Source organism: Doryrhamphus excisus, linkage group LG14 (genome assembly GCF_037039965.1).
Source record: "Doryrhamphus excisus strain RoL-2023G ecotype Guam linkage group LG14, RoL_Dexc_Guam_v1.1, whole genome shotgun sequence".
Lineage (NCBI taxonomy): Eukaryota > Metazoa > Chordata > Actinopteri > Syngnathiformes > Syngnathidae > Doryrhamphus > Doryrhamphus excisus.
In genome coordinates this window covers 2,959,972-2,987,756 of record NC_136370.1, presented here as the reverse complement: position 1 = coordinate 2,987,756, position 27,785 = coordinate 2,959,972, and the positions used below count along the sequence as shown (strand labels likewise).

At 46.1% G+C, this 27,785-nt stretch overlaps 1 protein-coding gene across 2 annotated transcripts in view; it reads right to left on the bottom strand.

The window, feature by feature from the left end:
- Positions 1-12,197, bottom strand: part of gfra4a (GDNF family receptor alpha 4a) — a 98,178-nt gene extending 85,981 nt beyond the window's left edge. Inside the window, exon 1 of one of the 2 annotated variants that reach the window (XM_078796270.1) lies at positions 11,777-12,197. In XM_078796270.1, coding sequence (XP_078652396.1) covers positions 11,777-11,834 — 58 coding nt within the window. In that variant the 5' untranslated portion in view covers positions 11,835-12,197. The remainder of the gene's footprint in view (positions 1-11,776) is intronic. The other variant, XM_058076956.2, reaches the window with a different exon arrangement.
- Positions 12,198-27,785: the final 15,588 nt, after the last annotated feature.

Genomic DNA, 27,785 nt, shown 5'->3' with positions numbered 1-27,785 from the left:
TTTGCATGTTCTCCCTGTGCATGCGTGGGTTTTCTCCGGGTACTCCGGTTTCCTCCCACATTCCAAAAACATGCTATGTTAATTAGCCACTCCAAATTGTCCATAGGTATTTTGACTCGTGGGCCGCATTGACGGGGCCAGAACAAATATTTAACACACACACACTATTTTATGCTTATAATTTTCCTTGAATTATTTGTCTAATTTTTAATTTTTACTACTTTTTCTACTTTTTATTTGACTCAACTCTATTTTTCTTCACTGTAAAGCGTCTTTAAGTATTTTGAAAAGCGCTACACAAATAAAATGTATTATTATTATTTGTATTAATTTTATCTGTAAAAGTGTTGTACTTTCAGCTATATGTTCTCTTTTTTCAGTTTTGTTGTTTTTTTTACTAAATACGACATCCGACTTGGCTGCACTGTGATTGAGTGGTTAGCGCGCAGACCTCACAGCTAGTAGACCCGGGTTCAATCCCATCCTCGGCCATCTCTGTGTGGGTTTTCTCTGGGTACTCCGTTACCCCCCCCCATTCCAAAAACATGCTAGGTTAATTGGCCACTCCAAATTGTCCATAGGTATGAATGTGAGTGTGAATGGTTGTTTGTCTATATGTGCCCTGTGATTGGCTGGCCACCAGTCCAGGGTGTACCCCGCCTCTCACCCGAAGACAGCTGGGATAGGCTCTAGCACCCCCGCGACCCTCGTGAGGAAAAGCGGTAGAAAATAAATGAATGAATCCACCAATCAACACACTGCAAAGTCTAGTCTCACACTGCTTGATCCAAATATGACTATAGTTCCCCTCAAAGGGGACTCAGATTTAATCGATTCCTTGGGCAAGACCCGTATCTGTTCCCAGTTCACTAAGCAAATGACCAGAAATTCCCAGACACACTCGAAGAAGTCTTGGGATAGTTCTCGCTGCCAAGACTTTCACCTTGTCTTCCTGTAGGCGTGAGTAGTGTAGTGTGTCAGTGAAGCTATGGAGAACATGATCATGCATGTAGAAAGGAGCAGAAGGCCTGTGAGGTGTCTTCAGAGAGTGAGAGTATCATGCATGGCTTTGGCGGCTCTTCACTTAAGCCCACACTAAGACGGGGCAACCCCTTCCTATCTGTGCTCAGTGGATCATCTTCCTTTAGCTAAGCTGATAAATCCTCCCTCAGAGCTCTTTTTGTTCCAGCACGCTTTTTTTTACATTTTATTTTAGCTTTAATTCAAAGGCGATGCGGAGCGATGAGTGGCGTGATGCTTGCCGTGTAAGAAGGAATTAGCCAAGGTTTCCTGTGTGACATTTCCTGTCAATGCGGGGATCAAAGCAGACGTTGGACAATTTGAACTTCCTTCTGTTTGTTTTGCCACAACTCATTTAACTGATTAAGGAGGTGAAAGCTTGATCTTTCATTAAAAAAAAGCAAGCACGGATCACTCAACCTTGCAGGGGAGTCAGCAAATACATGTAAATAGAATTCAGGGGGGGTACAAAGTGGCCAATTACATCCTCCGACAGGTTCGTCTTCTTTAGTGGGTGCATGTTGACGTGCCGGTCAATGCTACGACTGACAGCAGCCTCTTATTGGGAAGCATGGACACTTAACACAAGTATCGATGTGCTTCCTCAATGCCTCATTTAGGAGGAAGATACCTCCTCGTGGCGCCCAGGCCAGCATATCGACACCTACGGACAATTAACGCTGCTCTTTAGCTCAATTAAAAGTCCGGCCTCCACAGTGGTGCACAATCAATTCCGGGAAACTGGTCAGTCATAGGAAACGATCTCCTCCTGGGTCCATACATGCTTTATGAAGTTTACAGGAAATGTTTGATGTCACATTGTAATATGAGGAACTGTCACACAAGTGTAAAAAGAAGTGCTACCACCGTAATTAAGGCTGTAAATGCAAACATGTAATGTACATACATAGAGACAAATCAATACAATCTGAACAGGAGGCTTCCAGAAAAAATGTCTGACTAAAATGCTAAATGCTAGTTCATGTAGGAGACAACAAAGGCGAGACAGTGAGACAGTGAAGAGCAGCCTCACATGCCCGGACACCCAAGGCGCTTTTCCAACAACATACACAAACACGTCTCTCCATCGACCCGACCTGGGAACAACACTTCCTCCTAACGTCACAACAACACAACAGACATTACGGAAATGTAATTAATGTCTAAGCTTAATTAGCATTAGCATTAGCATTAGCATTAGCATTAGCATTAGCATTAGCATTAGCATTAGCATTAGCATTAGCATTAGCATTAGCATTAGCATTAGCATTAGCATTAGCATTAGCATTAGCAACATGAGGCAGGAAAATCAGCAATGTTGCTATTTTGTGACGTTGAGGCTTTAAGGGCTTAATTATAGAGAAGAAACCTGAAAACCGGTATTCCATTTTTATGCCAATATTTGGCACTTTCTAGTAAAGATGTCTGATAATATGCCGCGCCCCCCTCCCAATATTATTGCTCATCCCTAGTAAAGAGTGCCATGCAAGTGTAAAATGAAGTTAATCACCAATAATAGTGAAATCTGACGGATGGTCTTTCCAAACTTTTCACAAGACAGCCCCTGACTTTGAGATATGAGAAGGAGAGGAAGAGCAAAGAAAGTGCAAGGTGGCGGGGTGATGACGGTAGGGGGCCGGGGGCGGGGGCGGGGGCTGGGGGGTATTCTTCAGAAGCCATCGTCCTCTAGCTGCCTGCCTCATCTTTGGCTTTTAATTAACACATTTTCCCTCTCAGTCTTCTTTTCCCGAACATGACTGTGATCATCTCCCATTTTAGGGACCTCGCCTGACTCCCCCCCCCTCAAAAAAAAAAACCCACGCATCACATGGTGCGATGCCGGTCACCTTTTACGATAAGATTGTCAAAAGTATAAGGACACCAGGTTCCCATTGCATCCAATACCGGCTCCTCATGGATCATCCAGTGACCCCTCCAACCCCACCCCACCCCGACCCCCCCTTAGCAGGATTTAACCCCTGTCTGATGGGCTGCAGACACACTTTTCCCATTCCTGTCATGTTGTGTTCCCTCTCCACAGTAAATCCTATTCAGCATTCCGTCTTTTCATCTATTCCTGCTTCTCTGCTCGGCATCCCTCTGAGGGATGAACGCCATTCTGCCTCCAGATATTTCCCTCATTTTGACGTGAGGATGATACCCCCCCCACCCCTCCCATACATTTCCTGTGGATGGAGGCGATTGCCACAATAACATCTTCCATCATTAATTCAGCCTGCGTCAACTCTCGCAAGGCTGGGGGACACCAGCAATTATTTTGGTTAATTTCCTCTTCCATGGAGTCATTTTCTGCTCATGTTTGTTGATTTCACTTTTAGGGGCCAAAGGAGGTGATTTAGGCTGATATCGCCTCCTCCGCCAATCATAAGCAACCCGCCAGCATCAATGAAGTAAATAAGTGAAACCGGAGGGCGGGTTTCAGTCAGTGACGACTCCAAGTTGACATGTTTTGTTTTGTATTCACTCCACGTTAACTTATTAATTATGCTTGACACGTGCCTCTGCTAACGCAGGACTTGATTGCTGTTGGTACACCGGGGCTGACCAAACTTTGTCCAGTGAAGGCCGCATCCATCGTTTGAAGGATGTGCATTAAAGATGCCAAACACAACCCAGTGTAGATCAATATATGCTAAACTATCCGAACAAAACATCCGCGTCTTAGCTTGCAGTTATAAAGTCAATCAGTGTCATATCTCATATGTCATTAATAATGATTTCATTGATTTTATAAAAATACGCCAAGGGCCGATTAGGGTGCATTCCGCACTGGACACCTCCAAGGTACGTGGCAACACCTCACACGCTCACTCTTTTCCGTTTTCAGGGAAAAGTAAGGAAGGACCCATTTAAGATGGCCTGGCCTAAATATGCCAGAAATAGCTTCCACCCACTTTCATGTTCAAAGAAAAGCATCTTTTAAACAGTTGGCAGGACACAGTAGTTTAGCGTTAGCAACCTACCAACTTTCATAACACAGAGATTGGCTCATATTTAACCGTTTCATATGTTATTGAATATGCACAACCATGAGCCAATTCAAGAAACAATACAAGCAGTTGATGTTTGCTAAATACAAGGATGAAGAGTCTTGAACCAGTCATGATGTGCTATATATATCACTATATTGACACTTACTATGGTACCCATTATGGCATTGGATGCTCATATCACCGAGTACTTTGGTATGTGACAAAAAATTAAATTAAATTAAATTAAATTAAATTAAATTAAATTAAATTAAATTAAATTAAATTAAATTAAATTAAATTAAATTAAATTAAATTAAATTAAATTAAATTTGTATTTAAAAAATACTTAAATCATATTAGGAAAGCAGGAAGTGAACAAATGTAACAGTTACTGATCGTAAAAGTACCAGATGGAGGCGTAGGATTTAATAAGCTTTGCTTCTTCCTACTCCTTTTGAACATGTGGAACTGGGAACTGATTATGGGATGCACTCAATTGTCAAATGAAATTAAACCATTGTTGACATTTTGGGTTCCCGAACGGTTTACGTAATTTCTTGCCAAAAATCCTCAAAGTGAATGTGGAAATGCGACAAATGTACATAAAATCAGAAGGAGAAATATGATCTAAGGGAAGAAGTACATTTGAAACACTTCTATGCTAGGACTACGTTATGCTAGCCATAGCATTTCAGTATGTGGAATCAAACTATGGAATGGATTGAGTAAGGAAATCAAACAATGCACAACGATGAGCCAATTCCAGAAACAATACAAGCAGTTGATGTTTGCTAAATACAAGGATGAAGAGTCTTGAACCAGTCATGATGTGCTATATATATATCACTATATTGACACTTACTATGGTACCCATTATGGCATTGGATGCTCATATCACCGAGTACTTTGGTATGTGGTATTAAAGAGTGAATGCAGAGTCAGCACACCTGAAGATACACAGGTGCATAGGAAGCAGGCGTAGCCAACAAAGTGTTCAACAAGAGGTTCCTCCACATTGTGTCGCTCTCATTCATTAGTTCATTGAGGTAACGTTTCGGTCCGTTTGACCTTCATCAGACATATTAGATCCCATCTTCGCCCTACACACATATATGTATGTCCCCGATGGGTGCAGGCAACCAATCCGGGGACTTAGGGGGTGACCTGTTTTGATGAGTATCACCTGTCGAAGGGCAATAACATTCATTTAACAGGTGTGAAGATTTTAACATAATATGAAAAACATTTTGAACACGGGGGGGGGGGACCCAAGCTGAGAGAGTTCAGCTTCAGCTTGGGTTTTCTTGAATGATTAATTTTTTTTTTTAAAAAAATCATAAAACTGTTTTTTAAATGGGATCAAATATGTCTAATGAAGGTCAAACGGACCAAAACGTTACCTAAATAAACTAATGAATGAGAACGACACAGTGCACGGGAACCTCTTTCTGAACTCTTTTTAAAATTATATTAGAAAAGCAGGAAGTGAACAAATGTAACAGTTACTGATTGTAAAAGTACCAGATGGAGGGGTAGGATTTAATAAGCTTTGCTTCTTCCTACTCCTTTTGGACATGTGGAACTGGGAACTGATTATGGGATGCACTCAATTGGAATCTGATGCATGTTCAAATGAAATTAAACCATTACCATTACCATTACCATTACCATTACCATTACCATTACCATTACCATTACCATTACCATTACCATTACCATTACTATGTGTACAGTGCATCCGGAAAGTATTCACTTTTTCCACATTTTGTCATGTTACAGCCTCATTCCAAATTGTATTAATTTAATCTCTTACCTCAAAATTCTACCCAAAATACTCCATTATGACAATGTGAAAAAGTTTTTTTTTTGACTTTTTTTGAATTTATTAAAAATAGAAAACTAAGAAATCACATTTACATAAGTATTCACAGCCTTTGCCATGAAGCTCAAAATTGAGCTCAGGTGCATCTTTTTTCCACTGATCATCCTTGAGATCTTTCTACAGCTTAATTGGAGTCCACCTGCAGTAAATTCAGTTGATTGGACATGATTTGGAAATATAATAACTGTCTATATAAGGTCCCACAGTTGACTGTGCATGTCAGAGCACAAACACCAAGCATGAAGTCAAAAGAACTGTCTGTAGACCTGCGAGACAGGATTGTCTTGAGGTACAAATCTGGGGAAGGATACAGAAACATTTCTGCTGCTTTGAAGGTCCCAATGAGCACAGTGGCCTCCATTATTGGTAAATGGAAGACGTTTGGAACCACCAGGACTCTTCCTAGAGCTGGCCGGCCTTCTAAACTGAGCGATCGGGGAAGAAGGGCCTTAGTCAGGGAGGTGACCAAGGCCCCGATGGTCACTCTGTCAGAGCTCCAGCGTTCCTCTGTGGAGAGAGGAGAGCCTTCCAGAAGGACAACCATCTCTGCAGCAATCCACCAATCAGGCCTGTATGGTAGAGTGGCCAGACGAAAGCCACTCCTTAGTAAAAGGAACATGGCAGCCCGTCTGGAATTTGCCAAAAAGCACCTGAATGACTCTCAGACCATGAGAAACAAAATTCTCTGGTCTGATGAGACAAAGATTGAACTCTTTGGTGTGAATGCCAGGCGCCATGTTTGGAGGAAACCAGGCACTGCTCATCACCAGGCCAATACCATCCCTACAGTGAAGCATGGTGGTGGCAGCATCATGCTGTGGGGATGTTTTTCAGCAGCAGGAACTGGCAGACTAGTCAGGATAGAAGGAAAAATGAATGCAGCAATATATAGAGATATTCTGGATGAAAACCTGCTCCAGAGCGCTCTTGACCTCAGTAGACTGGTCATGTACCTTGACCATACAGATAGTAGACATTAGCACACAGCCAAGATCTCAAAAGATTGGCTTCAGAACCACTCCATGAATGTCCTGGAGTGGCCCAGTCAGAGTCCAGACTTGAATCCGATCGAACATCTCTGGAGAGATCTGAAAATGGCTGTGCACAGACGTCTCCCATCCAACCTGATGGAGCTTGAGACTTATTGCAAAGAAGAATGGGCAAAACTGCCTAAAGATAGGTGTGCTAAACTTGTGGGATCATATTCAAAAAGACTTGAGGCTGTAATTGCTGCCAAAGGTGGATCAACAAAGTATTAAGCAAAGGCTGTGAATACTTATGTAAATGTGATTTTTTTGTTTTCTATTTTTAATAAATTCAAAACATGTCAAAAAAAACTTTTTTCACATTGTCATAATGGAGTATTTTGTGTAGAATTTTGAGGTAAGAGATTAATTTAATTCAGTTTGGAATGAGGTGCTGTGAATACTTTCCGGATGCACTGTAGTATGCTACACTGGTCACTAGTGGTCACTAGTAATATTACAGCAGCCATCACAAGAATTCCCAGAAGTAAAAGAAGAAACAATAACAAACTCCTCTAATGCTAACATGTTTGAGTCTATACAGCATTCCCTCGTTTATCGTGGGGGATAGGTTCCCAAAATAGCCTAATAGCATATTTTTTTTATGTTTTAAGGCTGTAAAACCCCTCACTATAAACTACACACTTTTCTCTGACAGACATTCGCATGTCGTCACATTTCCCTCTCGTTTAAAAACTCTCAAAGTGAACATGAAAAGGTTGGAACACGAGGACCACCTCGACCGTCGGTCTTGGAAGAACATACCCAAGAACACTCAAAAGCAGCGCCCCGAAGTCCTGTTGGCTGGTTTCATTAGCTTCTGTCAATTGGCTCAATACCAGCCTTCGCCCACTCGCACGCCAAACTTCCTCTTTGTGGCTTAATTGCAGCCTTTTAGCCGTCATGCAATCAGCCGCCACCATTCTGCAGCCTTTTCATGACAAAGTTAAATGTGGGGCTTTGCGGTGCGCTGGCAGTAAATGCCATATCCTTTAGCAAGGGCAGGCTAATTCTCTCTGTGGCATTATTGTCCCCGGATAAAAGCGGCTGGAGATGACAGGGTTTTAACATAATAAGGAGCAAAAAAAATCCTGGCTGCCAGCATCACTTGCGCACTTTGATTCGCTCGCAGTGCCAGGGATGTTTATCTGGATGGTGGGCCTCCACTTTGCATGTAATTGCTTCCATTTTACCGTACGTACGGACTTGCTTAGCACAATGGAGAAACCAACCACACAAAGAAAACACGCTTTTAAATGTCAAGGATTTTTTTTTTCGAAACTGAGTTGCAGTGTAAAACTAAAATGAAGACAAAGACGTGACGGAGTGAGGGTCAAAAGGGGCCGACCGTGGAAGCACGAGTACCGCCAGCACTGGGTGAGCTGGGTGAGCCATTGCTGTCATCATGTGACTGTTAGCGCTGTTGAGACGACTGTTGTCGTGGCCATTGTTGCCGCCTCTCTCCCGGTTGCTAAGCCCCTCTGTCCTATTTTGGGTCTCTCTAATCTGTCTCGCTATCGTCCCCGTTGGTCAAGACAGAGCCTGGGTTCTGTTCAAAGTTGGAGTTTTTCCTTGCCTCCGTCGCCGGGTTGGTTTCTGTTGTGTATGAGGAGCGTGACTCCAGACCGGCTCCATGCGTTGGGAATTGTTGTTATAGAAATAAAACTGATTCGAGTTGGGGGAAAGATGAAGCACAGAATCCTCCTCCTCCCTTTTTCTTCTCGGGTTTAATGAGGCATGCAGCATATCATGCATTGTCGGGTCCTGATGGGGTCACCGATGTAGTCGCACATCCACCACACGTGGTTCAGATTTCTTACTAAGTCAATTATCAAACTAGCAACCTTGCGTCTTGCCTGTAGTCCAGCATGGTGTTGGTCGCATCACGGGACAAGGCTACACGACGGCCGCCAGCGCCGGGGATCTGCTGTTCATTGAGGGGTAAGATAAACCCTAGGATGAAGTCTGACAGAAACTGGGTCACATGGCGGTTTTCCAACACGATAAGGAGTCCGCACACACCTCCGACCTGACAAGTGTCTTGCTGGGGAAGACGAAGGTGATGGACTGGCCAAGTACGTCTCCCCCACGACTGAACCCGATTGGGCACCTGGGGGGCATCCTCGAGCGCCAACGCTGATATCATTATGGGCTATCAACCTATGCTCAATCCAACCCAAGCCCAAGAGGATTAAGGCACTGCTAGGTAACATAAAATACTCACAGCGAGGACAATTTGGGTACCTACTAGGGATGTACATTTCTGTAGTAAACAATCGATTAGAATCTAGATCAGGGTGGGCAAACTACAGCCTGGGGGCCACCTGTGGCCCACCAAGCGTTAGAATCCGGCCCGCTAGTTGCTTTCTGAGTATTTCAACTTTTAACATACAAACTGGCGACATGATTTGCAAGTCGGATGTCATTGTGAGGTGGGGTACACCCTGGACTGGTGGCCAGCCAATCACAGGGCACATAGAGACAAACAACCATTCACACTCACATTCATACCTATGGACAATTAGGAGTGGCCAATTAACCTAGCATGTTTTTGGAATGTGGGAGGAAACCGGAGTACCCGGAGAAAACTCACACAGAGATGGCCAAGGGTGGGATTGAACCCGGGTCTACTAGCTGTGAGGTCTGCGCGCTAACCACTCAACCGCCGTGCAGCCAAGTTGGATGTCGTATTTAGTAAAAAAAAACAACAAAACTGAAAAAAGACAACATATAGCTGATAGTATAACACTTTTACAGATAAAATTAATAATAATAATAATAATAATACATTTTATTCGTATAGCGCTTTTCAAAAAACTTCAAGACGCTTTACAGTGAAGAAAAATAGAGTTGAGTAAAATAAAAAGTAGAAAAAGTAAAAAGTAGTAAAAAGTAAAAACTAGACAAATAATTCAAGGAAAATTATAAGCATAAAATAGTGTGTGTGTGTGTGTGTGTGTTAAATATATGTTCTGGCCCCCTCAATGCGGCCCACGAGTCAAAATATTTGCCCACCCCTGATCTAGATACACCGGTTACGTTGAAAAAAAACGATATTTTTTTTATAACAACCATTCAATTCCATTCTAAGGTTAATGTTTGTTTCATTGTTTACTGTGTAATGACAATAAACAATCTATATAAAATATAACAATAAAAAAACCTTCATTCTAATCAATAATACAACATAAATACTGCAAAGCCCCTTACATAATGACGCATCTATTCAAAGTGTCCAAGCATGGTAAGTAAATAGAACAATAGACTGAGCACTCAACTCGCTAACAATGGCACTAACTATAGCGCTAACTATGGCGCTAACTATGGCGCTAACTATGGCGCTAACTATGGCGCTAACTATGGCGCTAACAATTTCCAAGTAAAGAAGTTCTGGTGGTCTGGCTGGTGAAGTTTTGTTACCTTATTGGAAGATCCAGCATGAACAACATCCTTTCGCCAAGAAACTGATATCTGGAAGCATCGCTTTATCAACGACCATCGAAACTACTCTACAAGCTGAACACTGACTACTCTAAAGTACAAACTTTCATTCTACACTTGGCGAGTTTTGGGTTCAACATGACTCCAGCTCCACTCTGTGAAGATATTGACGGTGGGATTACGCAAGTAAAGCTGTCATGCTTGGTGGTGGGGGGGGGGGGTGCTGCCCTCTCTACTGCCCCCCTGTGGGGCAAACATCAGCACCAACAGAGAGCAGCAGAAGCAGCAATCGGGCAGCAAAGCCTTGAATATCCGCCCTGCTCTCCGCACCGTCGCCCCCCCCCCAACCAAACGTCTACTATTATTGCTTTTTATACTCTAAAGGTTTGTTTGTCTGTCCCCTCTTAAAGTGTTCTTCTTCTGTCTGTCTGCTCTCAAAACATTTTACAAAACGTACAATGTTGGATTGTACGACTCCCCCCCCAGCCTGTCCCTTCTCAAGCCCATAATCTTACCTAGCGTTCATGCGTTGTACCTTTTCCTGTATTTTATCCCCTTTTGAGTCTGATATTATCACTTTTGTCCTTTGTTTTTTACTCGGTTCGTTCACATCTCGTACTATCATCACAGATTCAACAACGGCAGATGAAGGAATATACTTTACCTGCACGGAAAATATGTTGTGGCTTTATACGGCATACAGATGATTCATATGCTGCATTTACTGTGCTATGTAACATGACAGCTCCAACATGAGATAAGGAACCCAACACCCCCCCCCGACCCCCCCCCCCCCCCACACACACACACATACCACACACACACAAGAAGAAGAGCTGCACACAAGCTGGTTTGATAAGGAAGGAGAGAGTTGAAGTGACAGATGTTTGATTTGTCCAAGTGGGGACATTTTAGGACATTTTAGCTGGTCCACCTTAAAGACGCGAGATTCCACATCATGATAACACTCAGTGTGTGTGTGTGTGTGTGTGTGTGTCTTTTAGTGAGACAGCTGTATGTGTAAAAGATGCGCACAAATGCAGCAGAACACACACTTGCACTTAGCCACACAACACACACCCACGCAAGCTGCAAAGGTGCGTGCCTACGTGCGCATCAAACACACACACACTTTTACGCACGGGGGGGTGGGGGGTAGGGGGGGCACACACTTGTCTTGACTGATTTGCTGAATTAAAAATGTCGCCTCACGTCTCAATCTGTGTCATCCGTCATCTGTTCAGCCAGATGTGCGCGCGTGTGCACGTGCACTAGAGCAGAGCCATTCATCCGGAGCCAATCCGGAGCCGATCCGGACCCAACTTGGCGGTAAGCAAAAAAAAAAAAAAAAAAAAAAAAGCACCCCGTGGTTCCGATTCGGAGCAACTTCCCGGATCGGACGCGGGAGAACTTACCGAGAAGGGCGATCTGCAGGAAGTAGAGTCCGAGGAAGTCCATGACGGAGTGCGGCATTCATCCACCAAAAGGAGCCCCTCTGTGAAACGGTACCGGGACGAGACGAGACGCGTCAGAGCGGCAGCGGTCTCTCAGGAGATAAATCCACAGAAGTGCAGCAGCAGCAGGACGGGAGCAGCGGCGGGGAGCATCTTTTTTTTGAACAAACTTTTTCGTGCAAAGCGGGAAAGGAAAGGTGCACAAACGCACAAAAAGGGAATCAGACGCTCCCTTAATAAAACGAGTCCAGTTCTTGTCGGTCCTTCAGCATCCCGGGTGGGTCCCGCGGTTCTCCTACTCTTCCCGCCACCTGCGCTCGGCTCGTAAACTGCGGATGAATCACAGAGGCGCGTGTCTGCGCGCGCTCACGTGGCTTGCGTGTAACACAGCCGCGCGCGTTCCTGGTTCTTGCGGGGCTGGCTGTGGACGGGCCGGGGAGGCCCAGCCCGGGTCGTTTAAGAATCCAATCTCGGCCGAGTGGAATCGATAGTCTATTTCATGGCGTCATAAAATGGACACAATAAAATGGCAGAGGATGCAGGCCAGCCGGCCACGGCAAAGTGGGGCTTCTTGCTGGAGGTGAACATCTCATCTTGGTCCACCTTTGGATGGGGTACAATCTCATCTAATCTCTATATCTGGATGTTCCCGAGCTGAAATAATCTGTTCCATGCTAAAAGCTAGCACGCCGTGTTCATCCTGTAGGCTCGCTGATCTGAGCTCTCATGAGGTCTTACTTGACGTCGGACACAAAAGTGGTGCAAAATCCCCAATTTAGTGTGACTTTAGTGTGATTTTTTTTTTTCGTTTTGGTGGTTGCACAGTCGACTAAAAGGAAAACATGTTAGGCTACGTTGTGAGGAGGAGGGGGGTCTTAGCCCCCTGGAGATGCACAGGATATGAATGAATGTAGGAAATCCAAAAAAACAAATAACAAACAAGAACCACGAATAATATATATATTGTTATATTATATAATAATACTCCGGTTTCCTCCCACATTCCAAAAACATGCTAGGTTAATTAGCCACTCCAAATTGTCCATAGGTATGAATGTGAGTGTGAATGGTTGTTTGTCTATATGTGCCCTGTGATTGGCTGGCCACCAGTCCAGGGTGTACCCCGCCTCTCGCCCCAAGACAGCTGGGATAGGCTCCTCTCGTGAGGAAAAAGCGGTAGAAAATGAATGAATGAATTATATAATAATCATTATTATATTATTCATTAGCCTATTATTATTACTATCATCATTATTCTTCTTTTGATTATTCCTGATTATTAGATTGTAAATTAATGACAGGTAATGTGAATATTTATTTTAACTCCTATTCTTGCCCTATTAAACTAAATTTGGCAGATTTTTTTTGTAACAAAAAAATCGATAAAAAATAACAAATTATTTAGGGGGACAAGAACATTTTAGGGGGGCTGGAGCCACCCTACTACTAGTAGTAGTAGTAGTAGATTATAAATTATAAATTAATGACAGGTAATGTGAATATTTATTTTAACTCCTATTCTTGCACTATTATGTAACATTTGTCAGAGATTTTTTTGTAACATAAAACATTTTCTAAAAAATAACAAATTATTTCGGGGGACTTAAGAACATTTTAGGGGGGCTGGAGTCCCCCTACTACTAGTAGTAGTAGTAGTAGATTATAAATTCTAAATTAATAACAGGTAATCTGAACATTTATTTTAACTCACATCTTGTCTTATTATATAACATTTGTCAGAGATTTTTTTTGTAAAAAAAAAAAACCCTAAAATAGGCCTAGTGATGCCACTGGACTTCACTGGACTGGTTACTGGACTTCAAAACCGATGCAAAAACTGATGCAAAAGTTCTGGTTATGCATGTGAATGACAAAGACAGCACGTTTGGCTTATAGCTAACAGTTGACGTAAGAACCATGTCCACATTAGATAAGCATAAAGTGTGAAATGGCTTACATGGGGGCTTTTAAACGCACTGGAATGACACTGAAACGTTTTATAAGTGTAAACAAACGCCTACCTCGGCTTTACATTGATGAACAAAGGCGCTATTGTGGGCTTCAGACGACGCTACGGCTTCTGGTTGGCTCTCTAAAACGTCTATGACGCTGCCGGCAACGATGGAGATTTGGGTCGAGACCCAATCGGACCTCCAGCTGGTGGGATAAAAATTAAATAAACTACGCTTCACAGCATTGTAGCGATAATCCACATTTATATTAATAATGAACATGTTTCATCGATCCTGCCTCTTCCTCAAAGTCAGCTGGGATAGGCTCCAGCATAGCTCCACATCAAAGATTTTGCCCACGCCTGCCTTCTTCATGTTTTGGTTGGACAATGCTGAAGAAAAAAGACTCGATACAAAGTAAAGTAGTCCGTGTACAGCTTGTATAATCCTCTCCATAGAACTCCACATTCAGTCATTAATGTCTAGATCTTGGTTCTACACCAAGGCCTGGGGGGCCCTGGCCACCCCCGTGCTGACCATGCTGAATTAGTCATTTATTGTGATTTTAGAGGCGAGCGCCAAAAGCGGAACTAACGTGACACTAAGTCACTAAAATCTACGCGGGTCAATCAGACCAGCGCCCCCAAACACTGCACTTGGTTTCTGCACAGCGAATGCCTGCTCAGCAAGTCCTGCAGAGAGCAGCTCCTGTTTCTTCATGAAACAAGGGGAGGGGCATAGTCTCCAATGGGACCAATAGGAGTGTGACAAAATATCGCTGTTTCTAGGTAATTAACGATGACTAGGAAATAAAAAAAGCTAGAAACCAACTTTTTTTCTGAAGAAAGTCTAATCTTTCCCTTGGGATATACCATGTCTATACAGCCCAACAACACAATATCCTGGATGCCTTGAAACATCAAAGTCATCAAACGTGGCCGGCAGCGAGAGGCGGCTGCGATTCACTGACTTAAGTATCCTTTAAGTATCTCTGTTGTATAATAATTGTATAATACACGCAGATACACATGCATCAGTAAATACATGCTAACCGTCAAGATGGACACTTGAATGCTTTTTAGCACAGCCAATCGGCGGTTGAGTGGTTAGCACGCATACCTCACAGCTAGGAGACCTGAGTTCAATTCCACCCTCTGTCCACCCTCTGTGTGGAGTTTTCATGTTCTCCCCGTGCATGCGTGGGTTTTCTCCGGGTACTCCTGTTTCCTCCCACATCCCAAAAACATGCTAGGTTAATTAGCCACTCCAAATTGTCCATAGGTATGAATGTGAGTGTGAATGGTTGTTTATCTATATGTGCCCTGTGATTGGCTGGCCACCAGTCCAGGGTGTACCCCGCCTCTCGCCCAAAGACAGCTGGGATAGGCTCCAGCATAAGCCGTAGAAAATGAATGAATGAATGACATCCAACTTGCAAGTCATGTCGCCACTTTCTATGTTAAAAGTTGAAATACTCAGAAAGCAACTAGCGGGCCGGATTCTAACACTTGGTGGGCCACATGTGGCCCCCGGGCCGTAGTTTGCCCAACTCTGATCTAGATTCTAATCGATCGTTTATCACAGAAATGTACACCCCTAGTAGGTACCCAAATTGTCCTCGCTGTGAGTATTCCGTGTTACCTAGCAGTGCCTTAATCCTCTTGGGCTTGGTTTGGATTGAGCATAGGTTGATAGCCCATAATGATATCCATTTACAAACTGGACTAACCGCTGTTTCCTGTTGCTGTAGTGGAAGGTATCCATGTTATATTAGATTCCAGTCATCCAGCAAGTGTGGACTCAAATGGTATAGTAAAAAAAATAATGGCGTACATTTAGTATGTAGTATTAATAATAATCAAGAGGTTTTGTGGATGTGCTGAATCCAGGTTGTGATGTTTCGCCTCCGCAGGTTATATTTTAGCATTTACTTAGTTACAAAGTAAACACATACACCCACTTCATTTATGGTAAATACATATTTTCCAATACCAAATGTCTTCTTCTACTGCTACTTCATTGCAATGCATATGCATTGCTATTGCCCCCTGCAGGGCGCAGGAAGAACTGCACCAGCGAGCACTGAAACCCTAAAGGAGGTAATAAGAGCAGCAGCTCCACATCCTTGTAGACAAGCTATTGTGTCCTGGTGTAAAAAAAAACTGCAGTGGGATGACAGGCGTCTCTCAAGCAGGCGCACACGCCAACAGATTATCACCCCAAATGCTTTCTAATGACCGTTGTTGGGGTCGTGGTCTTGATGATGGGAAGTCTGAGCCACGGTCTGGCCGTTTTTCGGTGTCCACATTGTGCTCGTGGAGAGATGATGTGTCTTGTCAGCGAGGAAATGTCATTCGACAACGTCAAGCCTCATCATTTCAAGACAAAACTTGTTTTTGTTGTTTTCCTCAGCCGGATGCGCTGACATTTCCCCGTGCCGTGGATCCATCCCACGTTAAAGATGCTTCACAGGAGACGTCCTGAGAGCACACGAGTCTCAACAAAAAAAAAAAACTTAGCAAAGAAGACATTTTTGTAAGCTGAATGGCGACTGTGAATGTTGATGGGGAGATGCTCAACAGTCAGAAATATTCCAATAGAAGAACAAGGCATCAACTTCCACTCCAGGCCCGTAGGTGGCAGTAATGCACATAACAAAATGGTGGCCAGAAGTACGAAAAATGCCCAGATTTTGCACTCTGAATGTTGAAGATGATGAGTTTGCAGTCCAAGATCCTAGTGTGTACTGAGTGGAAGGGGAGTGGCTACCAAATCTTGCCAAATGTACATTAAAAATCGATAAGAAGACAAAAAAAGGCATGTAAATATTGCAATCGTCATTTCTGAGCGTGCAACCATAGCAACGGATTTGGGAAAGCACTACACAGAAAACTATTGCACCATTGTGATCTCCACCCTCTTGTTGTCGTTTGACGGCATTCCGCTAGCATTTCAACATTTGACCGGCAAGAAGACGGAACGGAACTTACTTGACAAAAAATACAATAATCATCATCCTGTTCAAACTCTTATAGTCCAGTTTTTAGCATCTTTATTCTTCCATTTCCTGTATGCTTTCTAAATAACATGGTGCCTTGGTTAATGACATTAATCCAATCCAGAAGGTCCGACTCAAACCAAAACGGACTCTAACTAAAAAAAATTTCTAAAGAGACTAAATGATTTGGCTTAAATGTTATTTGTTGAATTTTGTTGTTGTAACGGGTAACATTTTTAAACTGCAGTTTATAAACTGTGTAAAGTTTTGCGATTCCAGACAATTATTATTATTTTATTTTTTTTACTGGAACAAACAGGTTGTTTGATGCTAAAGGTTGTTGACGCCTGATCTAACCTGAAACACTTTATAGCAGATGTTGACATTAATCCATTCCAGAAGGTCCGACTCAAACCAAAACGGACTCTAACCAAAACAAATTTTCCAATTGAAAATAATGTGAATCCAATTAAACCAATACCTACCCACAAACATGTTAGCACCAAACACATTTTATAGACAATGATGCAAAAGTAACTACAAATGAAAGTAGCTGCGTTAGTACTTGGCTGTTTTGTAAACAAATACAGGAACCACTGAGAAGACTTTAGGGCTTAAATGATTTGGCTTCAATTTTATTTGTTGAATTTTGTTGTTGTAACGGGTAACATTTTTAAACTGCAGTTTATAAACTGTGTAAAGTTTTGCGATTCCAGACAATTATTATTATTATTATTATTATTATTATTATTATTATTATTATTATTATTATTATTATTATTATTATTATTATTATTATTATTATTATTATTATTATTATTTTTACTGGAGGAGGAGGCAAACAGGTTGTTTGATGCTAAAGGTTGTTGACGCCTGATCTAAGCTGAAACACTTTATGGCAGATGTTGACATTAATCCATTCCAGAAGGTCTGACTCAAACCAAAACGGACTCTAACCAAAACAAATTTTCCAATAAAAAATAATGTGAATCCAATTAAACCAATACCTACCCACAAAAATGTTAGCACCAAACACATTTTATAGACAATGATGCAAAAGTAACTACAAATGAAAGTAGCTGCGTTAGTACTTGGCTGTTTTGTGTAGACGCCTGATCTAACCTAAAACACTTTATGGCAGATGTTGACATTAATCCATTCCAGAAGGTCCGACTCAAACCAGAACGGACTCTAACCAAAACAAATTTAAATTTAACAATTTAAATATTATTTGTTGAATTTTGTTGTTGTAACGGGTAACATTTTTAAAAATATTAAAACTTTAACAAGTTTATAAACTGTGTAAAGTTTTGCGATTCCAGACAATTATTTTTTTTTTTTTTACTGGAAGAGGAGGCAAACAGGTTGTTTGATGCCAAAGGTTGTTGACGCCTGATCTAACCTGAAACACTTTATGGCAGATGTTGACATTAATCCATTCCAGAAGGTCCGACTCAAACCAAAACGGACTCTAACCAAAACAATTTAAATTTTATTTGTTGAGTTTTGTTGTTGTAACAGGTAACATTTTTAAAAGTATTACAACTTTGACAAGTTTATAAAGTGTGTAAAGTTTTCCAGACAATTATTATTATTATTATTTTACTGGAAGAGGAGGCAAACGGGCTGTTTTGATGCTAAAGGTTGTTGACACCTGATCTAACATGAAACACTTTATGGCAGATGTTGGCCAAATTTATTTTTGTTTAGTTTGAATATTTCCTACTTCCAAGGTTCCCTGAATGCAGCATCCTTCTTGTGTTTAAGTGACTTGCAGCATACACGTCTCCCGTGGGTACCACGGCGTCATTTCTCGGCTCAAACGTGAGGTCAAGCTCATACAAAACAACACCTTGGGTCCCGAAGTTATGCGACGAGTTGCTACAGAGCGAGTCATCTCGCGTGAAAGTGGCCTATCTCGAATTGAATTATTAATAACAAAAAATACATAGAGGACTATTTATTCATACACGCAGCAGTGGCAGGAGGAGGTGGAATATTCAACCTCTGCACATTTGTGGAAATGAACAAGAAGTGTAAGTTTGAGGAGTTTTTAAAGTGTTACCTCCGCAAACACGAAGAGAGTTAATCACTGATGATACGGCCTCATTAGTACGGCGCCTTGGCTTCGGGGGTCATTTACTGAGCAGAAGTTGCTGCACCTCAACTGTCAACTTTTCACGTAGGAATCATCCCCACGGCTCCCACGCGCTCGGCAGACTTTTTATCCCACCGGCTCAGTGTACCCGCAGCGTCTTTTAACCCCCCCCCCCCCTCCTCCGTCTCCCCCAACCCCCTTTGGAAATGACATTTTGGAATTCATTTGTTGAACAAATTTAGCGCTTTTCAAATCAGTCGCTTAGCAGGCAAATTTCACATTCAAATGTATGCAAGACAAACAGCAGCAGCGCCGTGCTAATCTGCTTTCGCATTATTTAGCCCCCCCCACACACATACACGCGCAACAAAACACACAGTCTCACACACACACACACACACACACACTAGTACATCATAATGATCATAAGAGTGTGTGTTAGTCGCGTTACCAAGAAACTTGTGACCTCGATAGTCATCATCATATCCCCCCCCCCCCCCCCCCCCATACCGATACATATGATTTGGAGAACTGGATATTGGCGAATCCGGTGTCAAACTGTTCTTTGTTTACGAAACGCCTCTCCATGCCGTGCTCAAGTCCAGGTAGGGAACTCCTGGTTGAACAATTTTGGTTGCAATAATGTACTGTACTGGGCTGCACGGCGGTCGAGTGGTTAGCGTGCAGACCTCACAGCGAAGAGACCCGAGTTCAATGCCACCCTCGGCCATCTCTGTGTGGAGTTTGCATGTTCTCCCCGTGCATGCGTGGGTTTTCTCCGGGTACTCCGGTTTCCTCCCACATTCCAAAAACATGCTAGGTTAATTGGCGACTCCAAATTGTCCATAGGTATGAATGTGAGTGTGAATGGTTGTTTGTCTATATGTGCCCTGTGATTGGCTGGCGACCGAAGCCCGAAGACAGCTGGGATAGGCTCCAGCACCCCCTGTGACCCTCGTGAGGATAAGCGGTGGAAAATTAATGAATGAATGGTTGTTTGTCTATATGTTCTTGTCTGTGATTGGCTGGCGACCGAAGCCCAAAGACAGCTGGGATAGGCTCCAGCACCCCCTGCGACCCACATGAGCATAAGCGGTAGAAAATGAATGAATGAATGGTTGTTTGTCTATATGTGCTTGTCTGTGATTGGCTGGCGACCGAAGCCTGAAGACAGCTGGGATAGGCTCCAGCACCCCCGCAACCCTCATGAGGATAAGCGGTACAAAATGAATGAATGAATGAATGAATGAATGGTTGTTTGTCTATATGTGCTTGTCTGTGATTGGCTGGCGACCGAAGCCTGAAGACAGCTGGGATAGGCTCCAGCACCCCCTGTGACCCTCGTGAGGATAAGCGGTACAAAATGAATGAATGAATGGTTGTTTGTCTATATGTGCTTGTCTGTGATTGGCTGGCGACCGAAGCCCGAAGACAGCTGGGATAGGCTCCAGCACCCCCTGCGACCCACATGAGGATAAGCAGTAGAAAATGAATGAATGAATGAATGGTTGTTTGTCTATATGTGCTTGTCTGTGATTGGCTGGCGACCGAAGCCTGAAGACAGCTGGGATAGGCTCCAGCACCCCCTGTGACCCTCGTGAGGATAAGCGGTACAAAATGAATGAATGAATGGTTGTTTGTCTATATGTGCTTGTCTGTGATTGGCTGGCGACCGAAGCCCGAAGACAGCTGGGATAGGCTCCAGCACCCCCTGCGACCCACATGAGGATAAGCAGTAGAAAATGAATGAATGAATGAATGGTTGTTTGTCTATATGTGCTTGTCTGTGATTGGCTGGTGACTGAAGCCCGAAGACAGCTGGGATAGGCTCCAGCACCCCCTGCAACCCACATGAGGATAAGCGGTACAAAATGAATGAATGAATGAATGAATGAATGGTTGTTTGTCTATATGTGCTTGTCTGTGATTGGCTGGCGACCGAAGCCCGAAGACAGCGGGGATAGGCTCCAGCACCCCCTGCGACCCACATGAGCATAAGCGGTAGAAAATGAATGAATGAATGGTTGTTTGTCTATATGTGCTTGTCTGTGATTGGCTGGCGACCGAAGCCTGAAGACAGCTGGGATAGGCTCCAGCACCCCCTGCGACCCTCGTGAGCATAAGCGGTAGAAAATGGATGAATGAATGGTTGTTTGTCTATATGTGCTTGTCTGTGATTGGCTGGCGACCGAAGCCTGAAGACATCTGGGATAGGCTCCAGCACCTCCTGCGACCCACATGAGGATAAGCAGTAGAAAATGAATGAATGAATGAATGGTTGTTTGTCTATATGTGCTTGTCTGTGATTGGCTGGCGACCGAAGCCTGAAGACAGCTGGGATAGGCTCCAGCACCCTCTGTGACCCTCGTGAGCATAAGCGGTAGAAAATGAATGAATGAATGAATGGTTGTTTGTCTATATGTGCTTGTCTGTGATTGGCTGGCGACCGAAGCCCGAAGACAGCTGGGATAGGCTCCAGCACCCCCTGCGACCCACATGAGGATAAGCAGTAGAAAATGAATGAATTAATGAATGGTTGTTTGTCTATATGTGCTTGTCTGTGATTGGCTGGCGACCGAAGCCTGAAGACAGCTGGGATAGGCTCCAGCACCCCCTGTGACCCTCGTGAGGATAAGCGGTACAAAATGAATGAATGAATGGTTGTTTGTCTATATGTGCTTGTCTGTGATTGGCTGGCGACTGAAGCCCGAAAACAGCTGGGATAGGCTCCAGCACCCCCTGCAACCCACATGAGGATAAGCGGTACAAAATGAATAATGTACTGTATTTTGGGCTTTGACAATTATTTGGAGTTCATCTGGTTATTGATATTAGACAAGGCAGTTATCATTAATAACTGGAGGGAGGAGAGATTGCATTGGAAGGGAGCGAACATTTGGCTTGGCACGGTGGCTTATTTAGAGTCCTTTCAGTCTTTTCTATGATTAATTAGCTTGACTGAGTGACAGGAGGAGCGATTGCACTGATTAGCTTCGGATGCTCGTACCAGAGATCGGTATGATCGTGTTTTGACAATTATTTAGAAAGCTTCTGTTATTTCCATTACACCACGTGGCAGGTATCGTTAACATTGTCGGGAGGAGTGATTGCACTTATTATACAATCGCCCAGAGAGGATGCATTAGCGATCCTGGCGTTCCCAGGTCCACTTATTTCAACCTAGTAGGGAATCGGACCTCACTTGAGCACTAGTTCAATTAACTTTCTAATGGCCGTCTATGCACGCTTAGACCGAACAGCAACATGTTCAATTATTTACGACACAAGCTTATAAACATTTACACTAGTCCCAGTTTTGGAATGCTAATTAGTTGAATAAAAATCAGGACCGCAAACCTTCGACTTTCTGTTCATTCAAAAAGGAATAGCGAGTGTCATTTACTAATTTTACAAAGTTTGATTCCTTGACTGAATTAGTGCAAATAAACAAGCGAGTGTGAAGTCTAATCGGTCATGACCCCCCGCCAAGAGAAGCTCTAATCAGAGTCAAAGCAACACGTATCTAAAATTCTCCTTGAAGTGTTTGCTAAGCTAACACATACAGATGAGAGCGAGGCCGCGCTAATTGAGAGTTTGGCGAAAGCGTGCGGCAGAACTCCACTCAAAGGCGGTAAATAGGCCACAAAGATGCTCAATAATGAATGTGTCATCCGCCTGCCCACTGCAGCTTTCAGCAGACCGCTAATAAGACCGCTGGGGGGGCCGAGGAGTCCCCCCCACATGTGAAATGGTTCTCGGTGGCTCACTCCACACCAGTCAGCCGGCTGATGACTCAATTTATTAGTCGGATGAGGGAAAGAACCTTGCTAGCAGGGTCGGCAAGATGATCAGCCGATTTATTTCCCAGATGATGGACTTTGGACCTCAGACATGATGAGTGACTGAACCACATGAGACCAGACCATCCTCATGGATCCCACAGGACCCAATAGGACCTGACGATGAAATGGACTATAAATAAGCTCCTGTCCCACTCCTCTCACTTTCTACCGCTTATCCTCACAAGGGACGCAGAGGGTGCTGGAGCCTATCCCAGCTGTCTTGGGGCGAGAGGCGGGGTACACCCTGACTGGTGGCCAGCCAGCCAATCACAGCACATATAGACAAACAACCATTCACACTCACATTCATACCTATGGACAATTTGGAGTGGCTAATTAACCTAGCATGTTTTTGGAATGTGGGAGGAAACCGGAGTACCCGGAGAAAACCCACGCATGCACGGGGAGAACATGCAAACTCCACACAGAGATGGCCGAGGGTGGATTATCTTATCTTATCTTAAAGAACAGAAAAGGGTAGGAAGAACCTTTTTTTCTGATGAATGATGAAAGTCTAATCTTTCTTTTGTTGCATAAAGTACCATGCTCATACAGACCAAGAACACAGTATTCTTCCATTTTTCCATCTCCGTCCATCACTTTCTCTGCCGCTGAATCCCTGATCCATGCATTCATCCCAACCAGAATGGACTACTGCAACAGTACTCTCTACGGTACACCGTCCAAAACCCTCAACAAACTACAATATATTCACAACTCCGCTCACCTCCACCCGTTCCCGTCAACACATTACCCCGGTCCTTAAAAACCTCCACTGTCGTCAATGATCTGACCCCCCATGTCTCACAGACCTCCTCCATCCACATAATCCCCCGCGTCCGCTTCACTCCTCAGACTCCAACCTCCTGGCACTCCCCTGTAAGACCGAGCTCCGAACCTGGGGAGACAGAGCCTTCTCCATCGCTGCCCCCACCCTTTGGAATTCTTTGCCCCATTCACTCCGTGCTTGCCCTGACCTTCCCACCTTCAAAAAACAACTAAAAACCCACCTCTTTAAATCTGGTTTTAATGTCTAACTTTTTATATCTGACCCACTTTTACTCATGTTTTAACTGTGTATTAACCAATCAATGTTGGATTTTAACCTATATTTTACTCTGTTTACTTGCTTTTATTCAACTCCATTTTTCTGTAAAGCGTCTTTGAGTATTTTGAAAAGCGCTATACAAATAAAATGTATTATTATTATTATTATTATTCATTCATTTTCTACCGCTTTTTCCTCACGAGGGTCGCGGGGGGTGCTGGAGCCTATCCCAGCTGTCTTCGGGCGAGAGGCGGGGTACACCCTGGACTGGTGGCCAGCCAATCACAGGGCACATATAGACAAACAACCATTCACACTCACATTCATACCTATGGACAATTTGGAGTGGCTAATTAACCTAGCATGTTTTTGGAATGTGGGAGGAAACCGGAGTACCCGGAAAAAACCCACGCATGCACGGGGAGAACATAAACTCCACACAGAGATGCCCGAGGGTGGAATTGAACCCTGGTCTCCTAGCTGTGAGGTCTGCGCGCTAACCACTAGACCGCCGTGCTGCATTATTATTATTATTATTATGTGTGCCTTGAAAAATCTGTGAAAAACATCCAAAATGGCGTCAAGAGAGAGGGGAACTCCAACACATTCATAAGAAACACTTGGAACTTTTGTTGTGGCCAGCCTGCACACTGAAGGCAAGCTTTTTTTCTACTATGGCCCCATCTGTTGACTTAGGTGCCCAATTTAGGCCCCACTGCAAGCAGACTGTAACGGGCAAAAGTAACAATAAAGTCTTCTTGTTACGTTTCGGCATCACTGTGTTGCGGTGCGACCCCAGGGTGCAGAGAGCAGGACCGAATGCAGGTAAAATAATATTTATTTTATCAATAATAGCAGCAAAAGAAAAAACAACTCAGCATCAGCGAAGACAACCAAACAATGATCCCACAAAGGGGAGATGCACACACCTGAACTAAATAAGACCACAAATTAGGGACAGGTGTAAATGATTAAGGCAACCAAGGAAGACAGGAAGTGAAACAGGAAAATACAAAATAAGAGTGTGAAACGGAAACCAAAACCTAGACCGGAGCTCAAACATAAACTGTCACGCAGGAACTCACGCAGGGCGTGACAGTACACCCCCCTCAAGGACGGATCCTAGACGTCCAAAACAAGTAGCAGTCAAAGAGGGATGGGTGGTGGGGGAACCGGAGGTGGGTCGCCGACGGGACCCTTCAGGGGGTCGGCCGGGGCGGCCGGCCCGGCGGAGCCAGCAAGACCCCTCCACGCGATGAAGGGAATGGTTGGGTCGGTGTACACCCTCCGGGGGGCGCCCTCGACCAAGCGCGAGGTAGGCATCCTCAGGCGGGCGCCCTGGGAGTAGACCCAGGTCTCCGGCCGAAAGTCTAGAGGCCGTCCGGCCCCGACGCGGAGACGGCGAAGCAGCAGGCGTCCGGTCCCGGCGCGGGGAAGCAGCAGGCGTCCGGTCCCGGCGCGGGGAAGCAGCAGGCGTCCGGTCCCGGCGCGGGGAAGCAGCAGGCGTCCGGTCCCGGCGCGGGGAAGCAGCAGGCGTCCGGTCCCGGCGCGGGGAAGCAGCAGGCGTCCGGTCCCGGCGCGAAGAAGCAGCAGGCGTCCGGTCCCGGCGCGAAGAAGCAGCAGGCGTCCGGTCCCGGCGCGAAGAAGCAGCAGGCGTCCGGTCCCGGCGCGAAGAAGCAGCAGGCGTCCGGTCCCGACGCGAAGAAGCAGCAGGCGTCCGGTCCCGACGCGAAGAAGCAGCAGGCGTCCGGTCCCGACGCGAAGAAGCAGCAGGCGTCCGGTCCCGACGCGAAGAAGCAGCAGGCGTCCGGTCCCGACGCGCCGACGGCGAAGCAGCAGACGTCCGACCCTGACGCGCCGACGGCGAAGCAGCAGACGTCCGACCCTGACGCGCCGACGGCGAAGCAGCAGACGTCCGACCCTGACGCGCCGACGGCGAAGCAGCAGACGTCCGACCCTGACGCGCCGACGGCGAAGCAGCAGACGTCCGACCCTGACGCGCCGACGGCGAAGCAGCAGACGTCCGACCCTGACGCGCCGACGGCGAAGCAGCAGACGTCCGACCCTGACGCGCCGACGGCGAAGCAGCAGACGTCCGACCCTGACGCGCCGACGGCGAAGCAGCAGACGTCCGACCCTGACGCGCCGACGGCGAAGCAGCAGACGTCCGACCCTGACGCGCCGACGGCGAAGCAGCAGACGTCCGACCCTGACGCGCCGACGGCGAAGCAGCAGACGTCCGACCCTGACGCGCCGACGGCGAAGCAGCAGACGTCCGACCCTGACGCGCCGACGGCGAAGCAGCAGACGTCCGACCCTGACGCGCCGACGGCGAAGCAGCAGACGTCCGACCCTGACGCGCCGACGGCGAAGCAGCAGACGTCCGACCCTGACGCGCCGACGGCGAAGCAGCAGGCGTCGTCCCTGCCAGAGCCTGTCCATCTGCTCCAGCAAGCCCTGCTGCTCGTCCTGCAGGTGGAGAGGGCTGTGCCTCCTCACTCCCCCAGCAGGTGGCGCCATCCTCCCCTTCCATCGGCGGGCTGGGCTGTGCTTCCACCGTAGCCCAGCAGGTGGTACTAGCCCCCCCTCTCGAAGGCGGATCCCAGACGCCGTAATCCGAGGGAGCCGAAACCAGGGCAGGGAGGAGGGAGGCTTGGAGGAGGGCCACTGGCTCCTCCAGGTCAACAGTCCCGGCCACAGCCACCTGCCTGGTCCCGAAGCTGCGCGGCTTGGGCACGGGCGGGATCAGGGACGCCACGCAGCTTGGCATGGGAGCCGGGTCTTGAAAACCCCTCGGTCTGCGCGGCTTGGGCACGGGCGAAATCCGGGATGCCACGCAGCTTGGCACGAGAGCCGGGTCTTGGGAACCCCAGTGGCTGCGTGGCTTGGGCACGGGCGCCAGGTCTTGGGGACACCTGGGACTGCGTGGCTTAGGAACTGGAGGAATCCGAGAGGCCACGCAGCTTGGCACGGGAGCCGGGTCTTGGAAACCCCTGGGGCTGCGTGGCTTGGGAACTGGCAGAATCTGTGAGGCCACGCAGCTTGGCACGGGAGCCGGGTCTTGAAAACCCCAGGGGCTGCGTGGCTTGGGAACTGGAGGAATCTGAGATGCCACGCAGCTTGGCACGGGAGCCGGGTCTTGGAAACCCCAGGGGCTGCGTGGCTAGGGAACTGGAGGAATCCGAGAGGCCACGCAGCTTGGCACGGGAGCCAGGTCTTGGGGACACCTGGGGCTGCGTGGCTTGGGAACTGGAGGAATCCGGGGAGCCTCGCCACTTGCCACGGGAGCCGTCAGGGAACGCCCGACGGGCTGAAACTCGGCAGCAGCGAGAGAGTTGAGCTGTGCCGTGGCGTGACATGGCGAGGCGGAAGAGGGCGGCCACACCTCTTGGCGACGTGCCGTGCGCCGGCGACGCCGCCGCGTCGGAGGGTGTGCAGCAGTTACCGGGAACACCGACGCCATGGGCACTAGGGTGCCGTCCGGCCCCCACACCATGGTTTCCAGTTCCTCCGGAGTATACCTTGCACATTCTTGCTCCATTGCCTTGAAGAACTGCCGGGTCCATTCGTCGAACTCCGCGAGGTCGTCGTCGGGTCCGTCGAAGCCGGCAGGGCAAGAGGGCGGGTGCACCTCGACTTGGCGTGGAGGGGAAGACGAGCTAGGCGTCGCTCTGTGGCGCCGCGGCTTGCGTCGGCGTCGCGAAGGGTTTGGAGCGTCGTCGGCGGGTCCGGGATACAGCCACGCCGTAGCGACGAACGTGTCGTCCGGACCGCACACCAAATCCTCCATCTCCCATGGCGGCATCGCCATCTCCTCGTCCTCCATCGCCTTGAGGAGCTGCCAGGTCCAATAATCGCTCTCCGCGAGGTCGTCGTCACTTGGTGGGATCATTCTGTTACGTTTCGGCATCACTGTGTTGCGGTGCGACCCCAGGGTGCAGAGAGCAGGACCGAATGCAGGTAAAATAATATTTATTTTATCAATAATAGCAGCAAAAGAAAACACAACTCAGCATCAGCGAGGACAACCAA